This window comes from Pseudonaja textilis, chromosome 4 (assembly GCF_049901715.1).
Source record: "Pseudonaja textilis isolate UNSWEBS1 chromosome 4, rPseTex1.2, whole genome shotgun sequence".
In the NCBI taxonomy this organism is placed as follows: Eukaryota; Metazoa; Chordata; class Lepidosauria; order Squamata; family Elapidae; genus Pseudonaja; species Pseudonaja textilis.
In genome coordinates, this window is record NC_141993.1 from 56,598,313 (window position 1) to 56,616,753 (window position 18,441).

Consider the following 18,441-nt stretch of genomic DNA (forward strand, 5'->3'; position numbering starts at 1 on the left):
ATACTTAATATATTCATCAGAGCTATACAGCTCTTTTTGACCTAACTACAAAACCCCCTCAAGAGAATACAAATGTTATGTTATCCAAAATTTCTGGCTTATGGCAATAAATTACACATAAAGATGATGGAAGGAAGTTTATTTATTACATTTATATGCTGTACATCTCACTATTCAAATCAAGTCTGAGTGGCACATAAATACTAAAGTTGTTAACAAAATATAGCTATTCATAATATAGAATATAATATAGAATATAGCTATTCATCAATTTTTGAAAATCAACTATATTTTTTCCTGATATCTCCAAGCTATAAATGCTTATATATAGTGTTGTAGGTATAACATTAAGGTATAAATACAGAAGCAATACAAACATGAACAAAACCACAATAAGTAATCCTACAAGGATTATTTAGAATTTGAATACCCTACTTAGAGCTGAATAATACATTCCGAGAGACCAAAATGCATTCAACTATACATTGGAATTTTACACAAAATAAAGTTTTCAAAAATTTGTGGTCAACATTATTATTTACATTGTTATTATATTGGCTAACCATGCAAATATACAACTGTGGTTTTCAGTTTTATACCTCTACAAATATTCAGATATAAAAAACCATAAGTAATGCAGTCAGAAATTAAATTCATTTGTTTCTTCTAATCCACATATATCTTTATTCACATAGATTTTCATTCATGTGTAACTACTCAGCGTTACACAGAATCTAAAGGATCTTTTTGTCCTTCTATGTGTAGGTCTGAGCCACATCATAAAATAATGATGACATCGTGTAACAGATACAGATATGTCTACAGAGAATCTCAAATATCCAGGTCATGGTTGTCGTAAAGGTGCTTTTCAAAAGGTAACTGAAAAACACCTTTGTGATAGATACAGATATGCAAAATATAAGTGCATAGAAAAACAAAGTTGACCCATTTTTTAAAATAGTAGCCATGCAAACTACTTTTCAGTTGTGTTTCAGTACTCTAGAATTCTGACATTTAGTCCTTTCATACATACTTCCTCTCTAATATGCATTCATACATGCTTACATGTCCAATTCATACATCATGCTAAATCACAACTTGTCTTACTATGGTTTATTTAATAATTTGTAATGGCTGGATTCAAACAACATGTTTGTTGTTGTTCAGTCACTAAGTCATATATGACTCTTTGAGACCCCATAGACTACAGCACACCACAGCGCTGCCCCCTCTCCCTGTCCTCCACTATCTCCTGGAATCTGTCCACTGCATCAATGACATTATCCAACCATCTCATCCTCAATAACATGCTCAGTCAAAATCAAATAAACTATATTATGGTGTAATATACTGCATAAATCCAACGATCACAAGACATTAAAAGCATAATTATTTAATTACACAACTCATCACTCACTCATGTAGTAGAATGCATTTATATGAGCATAGCCAATTATGATTTAAACAATGATAAAGTGATTCTGTATAATGTATAAGCAATCATTTGGACAAAACACCTCTGTACAGTATTACATCATAATATTAAGTAATCAGAACGTAACAACTAGAGGAAACATGGGAGACCACATAGTCCAGCCCAATATAGGAATCAATTTCTACAGCATTTGCTGCAAGAACTTTCAAGTCAGAAAGCTGCAGTAGTAAAACAGATTATTATTGTAATACAGGGCTAGGAAAGACTGAGTTCTGGTCTATCATCTGTCAGTCAAAATGTTCTGTTAATATGCAATTTTCTATCTTATTTAGCTAGCTTACAAAGGACAAAAGACTTCTATAATATATTGCATTTGTAAGTTTCAGTAAAACTGTATGCAACTAAAAATAATGTTTAGTAAACTGTTCATTCTTTAATTTTTAACAGTACTCTAAAGATTAAACATTAAAGGTTTAATAACAGCTAAATTAAAATATTATAAACTAAGCTTGAAATAAATATTTTAAGATATCAGGATGGAATTGCACATGCAAATATTTGCTCCTCTCTTTGAACAAATAATGACATATCATCCTTAAATTTATTTCAACATCTTGATCTCCTGTCAGTTAAGCAAAGAAAGAGGAAGAAGGTAAATGAAGCTTTTTCTCATTCCAACACACCCTCCTCTAAGGTGCTCAGGATCTAAAAACACCATACCCAACCTAATCACCTGAAAGAAAGAGCACAACTATGACACTCCCATTTTAAGTATGTTCAGAAATATTCTAAGATCAGGTGTGGATACAAAAAGACTGAGGGTCACTGCCTTCCAATTCTTAAAAACTTGGAATTACGGGTACTCCACTGGATCAAATAATTCTACATTTTGTTTCAAAGATTATCTACATTTTGTTTTGTTTCAAAGCTCACCTATGAGAAAATCAAGAGGACGACAAGAGTGTAATAATCCATTTCTTGCCATTGTTCCACAGGAACAGATATGGAGAGGAATGTTCTTCCTGATACCTCCAACTACCAGGGGTTCTTACTCTTCCTAAGAAATCTGATAACAAAGAGCAGAGCAGGAAGAAACAAGAGACGCTTACCTGCGATCGCCCTCTAGATAAAAAGGCAGGCCTATTCCCCAATCGAAAAGGGCAGGTAAGCGACACGAAGCAGCGGGCGGCTCTTCCTTACAGTACCATTACAATAGCGCTCCTTTGCCCGCCAGCTACAACTACTCTGCGCCACCTGCTTCCGGGGACAAGGGTGAAAGAACCTAACCCGCCCAACCGGCCTCGTTCGGGACCATCTTTGCCCCAAGCCCTTCTCTGAGGAGCAGCCTCCAAAGGCAACGAAGGTTTTCTGTTTGCTTCCAGGGATTAAAAAAACGAGGAAAAGAGACACTCAAGTTTATGAACAGCTCCTTATAAGTAGGAACTAACCCTTCGCCCCTACACGGTCTGTGGTAAAATGCGCCAAAAACTACACCAGCCCGAGCCTTTCAATTGCGAGAGGAGGGAGCAGCCGCGAGACGGGCCGGCTGAGGACTCCCGCAGACACCGCCGCTTTTTCGCCCACCTGCCCGCCCTCAAGGGAAAAGTAGCGACAGCCCCCTCCCTGCAGCGGGCCCACAACTCCACTTCCTCCCGGGCGCGCATAAGGGGAGAGGCAGACTCCGGGAAACCCAGCCTCCGGGCCTGAATATTGCTTAGCGTATGTGTTGTTTGGGTGTTTTTTTTTTCCCCCCTACCAGAAGAGGAAGCTGCGATCCCCCTGCCCTTCCTGCGCGCCAGCCAGGTCTCCGCTCCTCCAGGAAGAACCCGCAGCCACCACGCCGCTCAGACTCACCGGACGGGAGCCAAGCTTCTCGCTACCGGCCTGACCGCTTGGGGCAGGGCGCGGCCTCCTATAATGGCGGGGAGGGCCCACCGGGCGGCCAAGGGAGTAAGCGGAATCGCCGCGCGTGGTCACAGCTCGGGAGAGGAAGAGGCGGAGCCGGGCAGGCGGCTTCAAGCGCTGAGCTCGACGCCCCAGATAGACAGAAAGAAGGAAGGAAGGAGGGAGAGGGGAGGCGTGTGAGTCGCGACGCAGCGCAGTTGCTGAGACTTAGCGGTTCTATTGTTGCATGGAGGGACGGCGGTGTTACTGCACTTCCCACAAGGTATCTGTAAAGACTATTGGCGTGAAAGAAAATTATTGGGTAAGCTGCACAAATACACGGAGAACGTCGAGGAGATGCTGAGATCATCAAGAATGCAAAGTTTCTTCTGTTCGTTCGGTGTGTTAATCTACTGTTTTTATGTAGTTTTAATTTCTGAATTCTTTGTCTTCTGTCGTTTTGAAGTTAGTTTTATTATGGATTATAAAAATATTTCCTGTATAATTATTGCTCAAGAGATTTGTGTGTGATTTTATTGGTATGTATTTATTTCTACTTCTATAATGCCTTTCTTTCCAGAGCCAGCCAAGTTGTAACAAATATAAAAAAATCAGAAATTTAAAAATATCAGTATCAAAATTAAAAACAAAATGCATTTTACAACACAGAACATAAACAAGTAATCTAAAAGACATGGCTGTATTATCCAATTACTTTCCAAAATGTATGCTTATTTTTAAAAATGATTTTAAAATGGCAATTTAATTAAAAAAAAAACCGTATTGCTACTGAAATGTGCCATCTCAAACAAAAAGTTAAAAGCCCAATTATTTTTCTCAGCTAAATTATGATTTCTTTCCTCTTGCACTGGAATTATTCTAGAAGGCTTCTGACTGAATCACCCAATTTTTAGTAAATTTCATTTTGTTTTATATAGTTGGCAATATGCCAATTTAACCCAAAATATTAGAATGGTAAGCATCAGGTTTAACAGTGTGGCTGTCACTGACAATAATCAGATTTTTTGTAGGTAGAAAATATTGCTTCAAAATGAATACAGGTACTCAACTTACGACCACAATTGAGCCCAAAATTTCTATTGCTAAGCAAGCCAGTTAAGTGAGTTTTATCCCATTTTATGATCTTTTTGCCATGGTTATTAAGTGAATCACTGTAATTAAGTGAATCATATGGTCATTAAGTGAATCTGGCTTCCTCCACTGACTTTGCTTGTCGGAAGGTTACAAGTAATGATCACATGGCTTCCCCTCCCCCCACAGTGCAGCTGTTATAAATACATGCCAGTTGTCAAGCTCCCAAATTCAGGTCATGTGACCACGTGAATACTGCAATGGTAAGTGTGAAAAGTAGTCATAAGTCACTTTTCAGTACCGTTGTAACTGAGCAATAACCAAATAAATGGTTGTAAGTTAAGGACTATGTGTATAAATATCAATGTATTAATTTCTAAATATATACTAACATCACCATTAGTGGCTGTGTAAACTGAAATGAATAATAAAGCACAGATAAAAAACCTGGAAATGAATCATCAAATGAAAAGAGAAATAACCAGCAGGCCAAGCCAAAACAGAAGAAATGTTTAGTGAAAAAAATAGTCACCTAAAATCTCATCCCCCATGTTAACTTTTATTGAATCATCCATAAAAATAACATGTCCATTCCCAATACTGTAGATAATCCAAAAGTTGATTGTTATGAAACAAAACATTCAGCATTGCTGACCGTTATAAAAGTCTTTCTGCCTCTTCCTGCTTTTGAGAATTTAAACCAAGTAGCACCTTCATGCTATTTCCTCTTTCATTCCATAGAAGAATTTTAAGTTTATGAAATAATAACATAATTTAGATGTCAAGCAGCTGTCTAGACCTGATGTCTCTGGTCTGGTACTTTCTGCCTACTTTTCCTTCTAACTGCAGTTTAAAATACATAGATTAACGTTTTGAGCACAGAACAGCAAAATCCCCAATCCATTAGAGTACCTAACCTCACCTTTTTTTAAGGACCCAATATTGTGAAATGCTAGATCTGTGGCTCTGAGTACAACTACTATCTTTGTTATTCCCCTATACCTCTGAGTTGAATGGATATTATGAGGTAAAGAAATGTGTATGTTGCCATTTACCAAAGTAACATGGTAAATTGTTGGGAGATAATTTGCCTAGGGTTAAGTTAGTCATTCTTAATTACATCACCACAAGCAAAACTTTTCTTTTGAGTCAAATGGGTTTAGCCAGTTCCTTTAAAACTATGTGGTTTTATTAGAAATATGTCTGCAGGGTTTAATAATGAACAGTTTTTGTGTCAATATAAAACAAATGTGAACAAAACTGAATTCTCTATGAAACTGAGGTTGTACATATGCCTTTCCCTAATTATTGTGCATGCCAACTCTAAAAAAGAAGCATAAGAACTTACAATATTGATATACAGGCAGAGTGCCTGTGAACACAGTCTAAATGTTGTACAGAAGAATTTTTTATAATTGTATATTTACAATTAGAGGAAGATTTATTTTCCTGTAAATACAAGTTTTTATATTTATTTCCAGTAAATTTCAGCCAATAAAATCCTAAAAGATTTTGGATTTATGAGCAGATTTACAACTGATGTTTCCTTAAACGCCTCAATTTCTTATAAGTAGTTAATTCAGTGACAAAAAAAACCCACTCCAAGCAAATACAGAACATTGTTCAAATGGAACTTGAAGTAATGCAGTAGCTGTAGCTCTGCCTCAGTTATCACATAGCATGTTGTACAGAGAACAAAAGACCCAATGTTCAAGCAATTTGTTATTCAGTAATGAAAGATACCACATGACAAGTTTTTAAAAAACTAATGTTTTACAGGGAACTCATTTCAGACAGATTTAGTACATATGAAAAGCAATTAAATTACAGGAATTTAGATTGAAAACTGAAGTATTTGCAAGAACATTTGAAGATATATACTCTTCTGCATAAAAATTTATAAATATTCAGTATTTTTTATAATTCTTACAAATGGCACATGCTAGCAGTATCTCTAGTGATGGACAGTAAATTGAGAACATTTGAAATTGGTCAAATTTTCCACCAATATAGCAAATTTCTATTTCTCTGCATTTTCAAAGCTAATGGTTTAGCATTTTTTTCAGTGCTTGAAAAAGATAAGGTAATGGAAAAGGTTCCCCTCGCATATATGTGCTAGTCGTTTCCAGCTCCAGGGGGCAGTGCTCATCTTCATTACAAAGCCAAAGAACCCGCGCAGTTCGAATACATCTCCATGGTCATGTGGCCGGCATGACAAAACGCCGGAGGCGCATGGAATGCTGCTACCTTCCCACCAATGTGGCTCCTATTATTCTATTTGCATTTTTACATGCTTTCCAACTGCTAGGTTGGCAGAAACTGGGACAAGTCACTCCGTTACATGGTGCTAGGGATTCAAACCACTGAACTGCCACACGTGTTAGCCACTGAGCCACCACATCCCTTTGAAAAAGATACTCCTATCTATATTCACAGACATTAGAACTATGACACTCTATGGAAGCAAATGCAAGACTTTGAAGAAGCAGGATAACAAGACTTTGAATATGGTATTGAACAACATTCTTCAAAAATCAAGTAGTCCTCAACTTACAACCACAATTGAACCCCATATTTCTGTTGCTCAGTGAGACACTTAAGTGTGTTTTACCCCATTTTACGACCTTCCTTGCCAAAATTGTTAAGTGAATCATTGCAGTTATTAAGTTAGTAACACCAGTAAGCCAGTAAACCTGGCTTCCCCACTGATTTTACATGTCAGAAGGTCAGAAAAGGTGATCATGTGGAACATTGCAACCTTCATGATTATGAGTCAATTAAGAAGCATTTGAATTTTGATCAGGAAACCATGGGATGCCGCAACAGTTGCAAATGTGAAAAACAATCAAAATCACTTTTTGCAGTGACCTTGTAAGTTTGAACAGTCACTAAACAAACTGTTGTAAGTCAAGGACTACCTGAACAGCCAAGGAAACAAATGAATAGATCATAGAACAAATCAGCCAGGCTCGAACGACCACGCCCAAATTATATTTTGGTCATATTAATTGAATTTTCCATAAAGTTGGGAAAAGTGGAAGCAAAGAGGATAACTTTATTACAATAGTGATGAATGAGCTATTGAGAGGCCCAAAAGGCCAAGTTGGGAATAACTCATCCTGAAAAAGGGCAAGTTATGTGCCACCAAGTATTAATCCTAGCTTTTGGTACATGATCTAGCTTGCTCTTATCTCTAGTTTGGACAGTTTGACAGCCTTTCCATGATTTCAATAGTAAAAGCTTCTTTAATGTCGCATTGAACAATGAATGGGCCCATATCTGCATAAAGCTGAAAGGATAAAATAAGAACATAGTCCTGTGGTAATAAGTGTTATTGCACAAACCAAGGGAAGATGATATTTGAGTCCAACTGGTACCTGCAGTTCCAATTCTTTACTTAGCTATAAAAAAAAATTGCAAATTAGAAGATCAGTAAGATAACTTTTGTTCAAAACATGTAACTTTTATCACATTTATTTTGAAGCATACCTGAACAACCACTTATGTTTAACTTAAACATTTTAATCTAACAATCATTTTCCATTTTTCAAGAGTTCCTTGCAATAATTTCTCTTATGGTATAAATTTGTATAAAACTATTCAGATACCATTGGCATTGAACTTTATTCTTAAATATGAATGGCTGTACCAGTATTAAGAATTCTGCTCCACAGCAGTAGAATAATTTAGAAGTGTGATTGGATGAAAATATTTATCTTTTTATTTATGGAAGTTATGTTTAATGCTTTAAACAATGTTTCATATTTAAGACTGTTTTCATTAACATTGATGTTATCTACCATAGTCAATTAGTGAAACACCTACTGAATGAATAAATTTAATAATTTTAGCAAAATTTAGACGTATAAGCAACTTTTTTTAATCAGCTAGAACTACATATCAAATGGGACTAGAATAAAATAAACATTTCAAATTAGTTATAGAAGTATATATTTGAAGAAAAACTAAAGCATAGAAGAAATATGAATGTACCATTTTGTATTTCATGTTCTTCCAATGGCATACAGCTAGATTATTCTGGGAACATGGAGCTTCTGTTTCAGTTTCTTTCAGACAGTTCACTGAAAAAACAGCTAAGAGAAGCAAAAACAAAAGATAGTTTAAATGCAGCACTCAGAATAGATTATTTTTTAAGGCTGTAAGCATTACTTTACGAAGGTATCTCCCTAATGCTTCCTTTATTACGTAACATTTTCTCCCCAAGTTTTTATGAATCAACACTTCTGGTTTTAAATTCCTTTTCAATAATGATCACGTACATTTTTGGCAATGGATCATTATTTCTGGACTCTGCAAGACAACAGGGATTTTTCCATTACTTTCTGAGGGTCGGTAATACCGGCAGTGCAGTGGTAATAACGCTTTAAAACAGGTAATGCACTCAGGATCAGGTTTCATATAAACGAGGACAGAAGAATCAGTTGCTAAATATTCAGGAACTTCCAAATCTACTTCATCTGCAATCACCAGTGCCTATGGAAAAAGAACAGGTATATAATGAAAATGAATAATTTATAGTAATAATATGTAATTTATATTAGAATCCTATTTAGGAAATGGTACCATACTGAAAAGTCTCAAAGTCAACCCTATTATTCCTATACAAATAATCTTCAAATTATGACCCACTATTGAACCCAAAATTTCCATTGCAAGGCAGTTGCCCCATTTTAGGATCATTTTTGCCATAGTTAAGTGAATCACATGGTCATTAAGCAAATGTGACTCCCCCCCCCCCTTGGTTTTGCTTGTTGGAAGGCAGCTGAGGTGGTTAAAAATGATGATCACCTGTCGTCATAAATACAAATGAATTGCTAAGTGCCGAAATTCTGATCAAGTGAATATGGGGATGCTGCTACGGATAAATGTGAAAAATGGTCATATGTCACTTTTTTTCAGTACCTTTGTAACTTTAAACAGTCAATAAACAAATGGTTGTATGTTGAGGATTGTCTGTATAAACATCAGTGTTTTTATTTCATCCTCTCCTTAATACAGGTAGTCCTCAACTTACAATCACAATTGAGCACACAATTTCTATTGCTAAGTGAGATAGTTGTTGAGTGAGTTTTGCCCCATTTTATGACCTTTCTTGCCCCAGTTAAGTGAATCACTGCAGTTGTTCAATTAGTAACACAGATGTTATATGAATCTAGTTTTCCCCATTAACTTCATCAGGTTGCAATATGTAATCACATGACCCAAGGTCACTGCAACTGTCATAACTGTCAGTTGCCAAGTGCTTGAATTTTGATCATATGATCATGGAGATTCTGTTACAATCATGTGAAAATCAGTTAATGAGTCCCTTTTTTTCAGTGCCATTGTGCCATTGTAACTTCGAACAGTCACTAAAAAACTGTTATAAATCAAGGATAACTTGTATTGAATAGTTGTGATGATATTTTGTTATAAGCAATAAAATCAATAAAATTGATACCAGGATTGCATCCAATTGCTGAATTACTGCAAATCCTCAATAGTGACAGTAGCTGGCATGAACTTTGATTAAATTCCAAATCCTCAATTCATTATCAAAATGACAAAGTACTATTTTGAAACTACTTTCACTTTCAGAAATCTTTAGGCATAGAAAATGGAGGGGATATTTGAGAATCACTATTGCCTGATGCTTTAATCCCAATTCCAATAATACCAGACAAGAATTACTACTATTAAGATATAGGTACTCTAGCTCTTTTTAGATGAAATTTTTTTCTTCTCAAAAGTGTCAGGATATAGATCTTTCAGACATTAATTTTATGCATTTCTGATTTCAGTTTTTGATCAATTCTGTTTCTGTTAAAAACCATACTTTAAATGCTTAAATTTTCTGTGCTGCTTAAACTGTAACATGTATAGAAGCCATTCCCTTACAAATTTGGTCGAGAATGAAAAAGACCTGTTAATTTTGCCATTACTGCACATTCTCTAAGGTTAAATTCCCAGCCTTGTACCATTGGTAATATATCTCTTTTCCAGTGTTGTGTTAAGTTTGTCCTTGAATGTGTATCTCAGTAAATTGTGATTTCCCCCTTTTTTAATCTCTTAGTTTTCTTTTAAATTATAAATTGTGACTGTTTCTTTGAATTTTGCATCTATTTTATCATCCTAACAAAACAGATTTTACATAAAATCAAGATCTCTCTTGAGTTCTGTAACATAATTTGATGTATTTCTCGATCAATGCCTTTCTTATATAATTTTTATTCTCTCTCCTTTTTTATGGAATTAACAAAATAGTGGGACCTGTACAGTTGGTCCAGAGAATGAAAAAAGACCTTTAAAATTCATTTTTTCTTACTAAAAATAATTTTTTAAAAAATACATTTTCTTGAGTTAATTTTTCATCAGTGGCATAGATAGTGCTAATTGTACATCTTTTATAAATTGTTTGCCCACTTTTTGACATATTTTTGCATCTGTTATTTTTTTGCTTGCTTTTTCTTTTTAAAAAATTATTAAAAGTAATTTTAAAATGCCCATTTAACTATATTGTTTTTTACTTGTTGAGACTTTACCTTCAGTATATTTTCAGATATATAATTGAATTCTTCCTAATCTGACTTTTTCTGATAAAGCTATCCAAAGTACTACATTGTTGATAAACATGATGGGTAAAGGAACCAAAAAATAATATAAAATATTTTTATGCATTAGAAAAAAAGAATGTAAAAAGAAAAGAGTGCTGAAAATGTATTTTTCCCAAAACTTCATAAAAAGCATAAAAAATAACATTTTGTTCTACCTTTCAACATTTCCATAAATAGTATCATACCTCAGTGAGATTATGCTGTTGTAAAGATTTCAATTCATAGGGATCCACATATAATCCTCTTGGAAGATGTACTTTAATTGCCAGCCTGCAGCTTTCAAGACCTTTATCAACTGTACCCAAATCTACCCTAATCAAGAGATCTCTACCGTAAAGAAGAAAACAAAGAAAAATAATTTTAATAGATTTATGGAGAATATAAAGCATCTCCAAACATACCAGTTATATATCTCTGTATAAAGAGTTTTAAATATTGCAAATGTGCAATTGTAAATTTAATCAGGTTTTTTTCTTTAAAAAATGGTATGTATTGTTTTAATGTAAACAGCCTCAAGTTACCTTTGGCTAGATGGGTGACATATGTTTAATAACTTTAATAATTTAGAGATAACACTAAGCCTCACTGAAATTTAATGAATTCACTTCTTCATAACAATGCTTTCATTCATTATTGTCTAAACTCACATCACAGAATTTAATGTAAATGATTGGACCTAAAGCTGAGATTGTTGCAGCCCAATTAATTTTGCATTACTTTAATGTAACTACTACATAACTAACATGTAGACTGAGCTCCATACATATCCATTCAACTAAGCAGAATGAATTTAAATATTACCAATTAACTCACCTCATTCCATACGTGCCAGAAATATTTCAACAACATTCAGTTGCTCATTTAACTGTTTATTAAAAGTACACATGCTCTTCCACCCAAAACCATGCTTAGATAACAAAAGAAAAATTCCTCAGAATTTTAAGCATACAGGTTTAAAATGTAATTGAATTCATAGAATTAAAATATTAAAAATTAATTCAAAGAAACTGTTCCCAATCATGTAAAAGCTGTTTTAACAGCCAAGTAAGTTGTGTGTCCCATCTACCGTAAAAAAACTGAATAAAAATGTATTTGCTTATCACATATAATTAGAAAAGTGATGGATTCCAGCCTTACTGAAACATTGTTAAAAGACACTGATCAATATCTAATTATCATAACTGACCTATGAAAGCCATATTTCAAAAGCTGTTGCGAGATCTCAGGACATGTGTTCTGTGCATCTATTAAAACCAGAAATTAAAACCAGAAATGCCTTTACTATTTTTAACAATAGATGATCATTTGTAAACAACATAATACAGAATTATAACACTTTCAAAATTTCAATGTTCTTGTCCTTAATCCAGAACAGAAATTAAATTATTGATATTGTGATAAATATAAAAAGACTTATTTCTTGAAACATGGCAGACAACAATCTTTTAACTCAGTGGTTGCAAATTGTTTTAGTCCATCCTACCGCAGAATGCAAAAATATTGTGTCCCCAAATTTCCAGCGGCCCCAACTTCCAATATAAATTAGAAGCTTTCTGACTGCATTGTCACATACTTCCCACAAGAAGATAAGCTTTGCTCCATTCCTTTCAATATTGTATAGAACAGAACAGGAGACATACTTAGAGGGCTCCATTGTTGAGGTAGCTATTCTTATTCAAATTGTAACTTACATAAAAATTCAGGCATTATACATAGACTAAAAAATTTCAGAAAGAAGAGAATATCCCAGTTAAAAGAACACATTTTTCTTCTACTGGCACATTTCAAATTAAACCTGCAAGACAAAAAAAATCACATTATAACAAATGTACAGAATATTTTTATAGTAGATTATTTTGTTACATAACTATGCAAATGACAGTAATAATTAATTCCATGTAAGGTAAGTCCTTAATTTCTATAGCTCTTCCTGTCTACTGGCCTTATAAAGCTTCAAAAATGTCCAGTACAGGCATTCTCTGGTGATAGGATTTTAAAGTTATAAACTGCTTGTGTGCATCTCAGTATACATACATTTATGGCATCTCAGACTATATATGAAACCATTTCTTATGTATAAATACATCACAATTCAATCATGTGCTCTTCATTTGTATATATGCAATAAAAATGCTTTTGAATTTGGAGACTTTTACTTGTATCTCAAAAACGCTGATACAACTCTTATGTTTGAGCAGTACAAAATCCATTTAAATCAAAAGTTGCTTTATACAAAATAAACCTATTCTGCTAAGGACATTTTTATCAATAAAATAGATTTGTCATAAAAGTTGGTTGTGTCTAATCAACACTAACTGTATTTGAAAAATCAAAAATGTGGGTAATACATGGAACAAGGCTTAGATAGTACTTGGATGAGAAAATACCAAGGATCCCAGACTGTAGACTATGCCAGAAGTTTTTTAAAAATCCCAAAAGACAATGATAACCCATCTACATACAGTCCATCACGTGTGAGTTGAGTGGTCATATAAACCTGCTTAATAAATATTGCTGCCAAAACACTATAGACATGTCCATATTACCAGAAGGCAAACTCAACTCAAGGTGAGCTTTTACTAGTACATATTTTCCAAAGGAAGAATGGCCATGCATCCTTCCATAGATTATTTTCCCAACTATTTATATGCACATCAAATAATCAAACTGAAACTATCAATAGTGTTATTGCCCAGCAGAAAAGTTCCTACTTGAGAATCCGAAAGGTTGCAGTTGCGAAAATCAGGACATTTGTTAATACTGAGGAAACTATGAAAAACTGAGTTCATGTGATATGAAGCATAAACCAGGCAACTACCTTTCATTTCTTGGGTTTTAGTTAGATGTGCATCCCAACAGCTTTCAACAGCTCCTCCTATTTTTCCTATAAGAATAATTCTTATAGAAGAAAATATTTGTAGAGACTGGAGTCCTTGGTGCTCCCTGAGATTGGCTGTTTGTTTGCAGATGTTTTATTACCCAACTAGATAACATCAGTGCTAATCAGTGTGAAGTTTGCTTCTTTGGATCTAATAGCATGTCCTGACAGTGTTGGTGGGGGTGTTGTTTTCTCCTTGCTGGTTTCTTGATTAGGGTATTGTTTTCTGCTTGAATGTTTATCCGGCACTGATTCCTGCTTATCTGGGTACTGGTGGGGATGTGTCTGTTGATGTCCAATTTGTCTGCAAGCCAAGCTTCCAGGAATACTCTAGCAGTTTTGGATTTGGTTTGTTCTAAGATGCCCAGTTTCCCAGTTGAAACTGTGGCTGAGCCTGTACCTGAGTTTAAGAAGTTTTCATGTGTCTTTTGACATAGAATTTACACACATTCAAAAGAGACAACACAGAAGAAAACAAAAAAGATCGGAACATGCCCATCAACCAGGCAAGGGCAAGCTACTTTATAAAGAAGGAACAAATCCCACACTGACTAGCATTGATGTTATGTATTTGGATAGTCTGCAAGCAAACAACCAAACTTCACAATAACTCTGTGAGTGACAGCCAAAAGTCACTTAATTTCTATGACAGAGTCCACTAGAATCTGGTCTTCCTGGTGTCGGTGCAACACTATACCAGACACGCTACCGTGAACCTATCAAATGCGAACTTTATGGCTCAGTAAGCGAACTAACTCAGGTTAATTGTTAATCCATGATAAATTGGATAACATAAATTTAACATAAATTGTTAATCCATGATAAACATCCAGGGGAAAGTCTGAAATGCGACCAAACCCACAGAGAATAATTGCCACAAGCACAGCACAGTATCGAAATAGACACCTAATTTATTAGTCTGCACAATTCCCGACTAACCTGCCGTGTCTAAGGTGCTCAGCCTGTGCCTTTAGTCCCTCCGACAAGTGAGGGAAGAGGCAGTGGAGGGAAAGCACTTTATCTACCCTTTCCTTTTCAGTAAAAGAATAACGCAAGCCCGACATTACTGTACAATCCTCCCTACTTCTTACAGGCGCTCTCCCTTCCCTTTACAACTAAGTCCCCTCCTTAGGACTGTCCCACCTCCGCCAGATTGAAAAACATACAGCATATAAAAAAAAGATCTGCTGTAATTTTTGTCTCCCGCTACCCGAGTAACCCCCGGAGAACTGAAAAGGGCAAAAGCGGCTTTTAAAGAAGATTCCAGGTGGCGTCACAAATCTTTGCAAGTTTCCCTTCGTTACAGGCCAATTCTTAGACAGCAATGCCGAGGACCAGATGCGACAGCTACGCCCTGCTGCATTTTAAAGTGATGGCGGAAGAAATTGCTCTAAGCAACGGGAGAGAAAAGGAAGAGCGGTGTGCGGTGGGCTGAGATAACTGCTGCATCTTTTAAGGGCTAGCAGGTTTTGCTACTTTGAGTTAACACACACGCAGAGAGAGAGAGAGAGAGAGAGAATGTTGGATAACGCTATTAAGACCAACCCAAAGGACACAAACTGCTAATGATATACGAGCTTTTTCAACATTACAGAATCTCTTCTGTGTCTGAAGAGTTCTGGAGTGCAAAAACCCGCGCGCTCTTTCACACCGTTGAGGTGATCCGCATTAAAGTAGGAGGAAACGGCTATCATTTGGGTTCCTAAAGGTTCGCGACTCGAGTCTCAAAGTTAAACTCCTCCGCCCAAACGCGGAAGTGGTGTTCCTAACGTGAAAAGAGACGCTGCGTGCCTCCAACAACCTGCAAACGAATTTCTATAGCGTCATTTGCTCCTCCCAGCGGCGATTTTTGGTACGGGGTGGTGGTGGTTAATCTTCGGTTTCGGCGCCTCTTCACAAGGAGCTCCGCATCCCTAAACGGTTCCAGAAAGCAGAGCGAGAGATTTCAATCCGCGGGGGCGGCTGCAGCGGAAGCCGGGCTGAGCTACGGTAAGATCGGCGAGTCAACCGCGCCAAGAGTGGAACACGCTGCTTTTATCTGCCTTGAACAGCGCCTTCCTTCCAGTAGGCAACCGCCGGGTGTCCAGCGCGGATCTGGCTGGCTGGACAGCAGCTTCTCGCTGCGAGGCATCCTGTCCTACCCTCTCCTTTCTTGCGCCCCTCGGCCGCCAGCTCGCCCTCCCTCGTCACTACGGAAGAAGAGCAGGCCGGAGTTTTAATTAATAACCTGACCATAGGGCAGAAAAATTGCAACTTCCAGCAGTGCTGGATGAGACCCCCGCGGGAAGCCCTCTGCTTGCCGGCCTGGCCCCTTAACTTCCCGACGAACGCTGCTACGTGGAACGCTCCAGTAAACCGCCAAAAAGTCGCGCGGTATTCCTCTTAGGTGCAGCGCTGCCTTATCCCGGGAATAGTTTTCTCAGAGGAAAACGAAATGGCTGGGATCTGTCCTTGCTGAGCTTTACAGCAGAAGCTGGGATGTCTTATGTTGCCAAAAAGTGTGGCATCCAGTTACAGCCTCCATCTATTGTCTTGATCTATGAAGATCAGGTTAAGAAGAATCTGCGCAAGCGCATCATGCCTGTCCGGAATTTTACCAAATTCTCAGGTACAATATGATATATTTCAAACTTATCACTGGTATTTTCTCATACACATATCGTGTTCTGTGCCCATTTTTTCTGCATTTTTTCATTGACTTCCCATATTTTGGTCACTTCATTTTATAAATTTGATTTTATTATCTATATAAGAGACATGTGTATTAAGACAGTAAGAATGTACATAGTATGACCCCATTTCTAAAACAAATTAGCCGTTTAAATTCGTAGAGCATTAGGACTGACCTAGCTTGATCTCAATACATCTGGGCCATTAATTCTAAAGGTTTGGGAACAATTTAGAAAGGTGCTTCATGGAACAACTACCTGAATTTGTTGCTCAAGACTTTGGCAAGTCTTTTCAAAGCCGCAGGGCTGTTGCTGTAACAACTTCCCATGGGCCTGTTCCCAATTTTGACATCTTTGCTTTACAAAACATTGAGTATTTACAAAACATTGAAATAATTCCAGAATTCCAGAATTTATGTTGTATCAATGTAGATCTTAAAGTATGCTGCCATGGCCATGTATTATATCCAGGGGTGGGATTCAATTTTTTTAACAACCAATTCTGTGGGCGTGGCTTAGTTGGTGGGTGTAGCTTGGTAATGTGACTGGCTGGGCATGGCCAACTCAACATCAAGGCACGGATCTCCTCGCCTGGCCTCTCATGACTGGGGATGCTGCAATAGTAGTAAGTGTAAAAAATGGTTATGTCACTTTTTTCAGTGCCATTGTAACTTTGAATGGTCACTCCACACAAGCAAAGTACCAGCAAAGGAGGGGAAAAAACTCCAAAGAAGTTCCAGAGTCAGGAAGTCTAGTCCTGCCAAGAATGTAATAAGGGTTAACGGAGAGGCAGTTTCTGTAAGCAATACCAGAATGTTTCCTTCCTGCCTTCCTTACAGGATTAGGCCAGTAATTTCTTCTAACAACAGGTTCTCCGAACTGCTTAGAATGTTAACAACCGGTTCTAGCGAATAGGTGCGAACCTGTAGAATCCCACCCCTGGTTATATCTTATAAACACAAATGTTGAGAGGGAAATAGGCTTCAAGTTTGTTTTATTTAAAACCTTTCTAATGCACATTTCCAAAATTACTTTAGAGATTTTTAGAAGTATAATCATTATTTTGACCTTTCATATAGATTGCAGCAGAGTGGCAGAGCAGCTGAAGAATAATCCTCGGCACAAAACATATTTAGAAGGGGTATCCTTGGAGCAGCTAAAAAAGTTACACCACTTGTTGAGATGCCATCTGCAAGGACAAACTTTGAGTCAGAGTTTGAAACAAGTTGAGCAGAATGAAACAGTTGATCCAGAAGAGGACCTAAATAAACTGAATGATGAAGAGCTAGCACAAAAGAAAAGAATTATGGATGAGTTGTTTGAAAAGAACAGAAAAAGAAAAGAGGACCCAGGTTTTATCTACAATGTAGAGGTGGAATTTCCACAAGATAAGGAGCTTGAAGCTTGTGAGTGGGATACAGATACAGAGGATGAATTTTAATGCAAAACTAAGCTTATGGGGATTTTCAGGGACTGTTAATAAATTATATATACTTTCTGCTTTAGTAACAATATTTGACTAAAGTTATCAATAAACGATAGCATTGTGTACTGTCAAAATGATTGACATGTTTTTCTTTCCTTGGCATTTAAAATACTCTGAAATATTCATATTAAAATTGTATGCAAAAATGTGTGTATAGAGTATGAATGTCTTGAGTAGAAAATATGTATTGGTTCTTGTATTGATACAGGAAATATCCATTAAATAAGCATTGACTTAAATAAAATTTATGCAGACAAAGGGGCCAGAATAGCAGCTGCCATTTTCTACATTGCAGAAGCACAAAATGGCACCAACTATATACATGTAAATTGGCATAGTGCATGATCTAATACAATATTCCGGAAATGGAGGTTTGTTTAACC

General features: G+C 36.4%; 3 protein-coding genes across 5 annotated transcripts in view; 1 reads left to right on the plus strand and 2 right to left on the minus strand.

The window, feature by feature from the left end:
• PAK2 (p21 (RAC1) activated kinase 2) overlaps positions 1-3,428 on the minus strand; it is a 35,710-nt gene extending 32,282 nt beyond the window's left edge. Inside the window, exon 1 of one of the 2 annotated variants that reach the window (XM_026701413.2) lies at positions 3,290-3,428. The gene's annotated coding sequence lies outside the window, so the exon portion shown is untranslated. Of the gene's footprint in view, positions 1-3,191 lie in introns of both variants that reach the window. The other variant, XM_026701412.2, reaches the window with a different exon arrangement.
• A 2,150-nt stretch (positions 3,429-5,578) lies between these two features.
• PIGX (phosphatidylinositol glycan anchor biosynthesis class X) lies at positions 5,579-15,686 on the minus strand. 2 transcript variants are annotated; one of them, XM_087933118.1, is made up of 7 exons: positions 15,555-15,686; positions 12,717-12,820; positions 12,212-12,269; positions 11,211-11,352; positions 8,692-8,905; positions 8,405-8,505; positions 5,579-7,812 (listed from the first exon to the last, which is right to left on the minus strand). In XM_087933118.1, exons 2-7 carry the CDS (start codon positions 12,787-12,789, stop codon positions 7,657-7,659), a joined length of 744 nt encoding a protein of 247 aa, XP_087789244.1. In that variant the 5' UTR covers positions 12,790-12,820; positions 15,555-15,686; the 3' UTR covers positions 5,579-7,656. The 2 variants fall into 2 exon arrangements, with proteins under 2 accessions (XP_087789244.1, XP_026557200.2); XM_026701415.2 differs by lacking the exon at positions 15,555-15,686 and adding an exon at positions 14,843-15,012.
• CEP19 (centrosomal protein 19) lies at positions 15,673-18,132 on the plus strand. Its single transcript, XM_026701419.2, has 2 exons — positions 15,673-16,511; positions 17,652-18,132. The coding sequence occupies exons 1-2, from the start codon at positions 16,382-16,384 to the stop codon at positions 18,011-18,013; spliced, it is 492 nt and encodes a 163-aa protein (XP_026557204.1). The 5' UTR covers positions 15,673-16,381; the 3' UTR covers positions 18,014-18,132.
• The last annotated feature ends 309 nt before the right edge of the window (positions 18,133-18,441 follow it).

What these genes read in the sequence shown, in the direction of transcription:
- PIGX (XM_026701415.2), bottom strand. Translation starts at nt 14,967, where the DNA reads ATGTCGGGCTTGCGTTATTCTTTTACTGAAAAGGAAAGGGTAGATAAA. An exon ending in TATAATGCCTGAATTTTTAT is followed by an intron (nt 12,270 to 12,716) that starts GTAAGTTACAAT and finishes TGGTTTTAATAG; the next exon opens with ATGCACAGAACACATGTCCT. An exon ending in AGAACATGAAATACAAAATG is followed by an intron (nt 7,813 to 8,404) that starts GTACATTCATAT and finishes TTTTTTTTATAG; the next exon opens with CTAAGTAAAGAATTGGAACT.
- CEP19 (XM_026701419.2), top strand. Translation starts at nt 16,382, where the DNA reads ATGTCTTATGTTGCCAAAAAGTGTGGCATCCAGTTACAGCCTCCATCT. An exon ending in GAATTTTACCAAATTCTCAG is followed by an intron (nt 16,512 to 17,651) that starts GTACAATATGAT and finishes CCTTTCATATAG; the next exon opens with ATTGCAGCAGAGTGGCAGAG.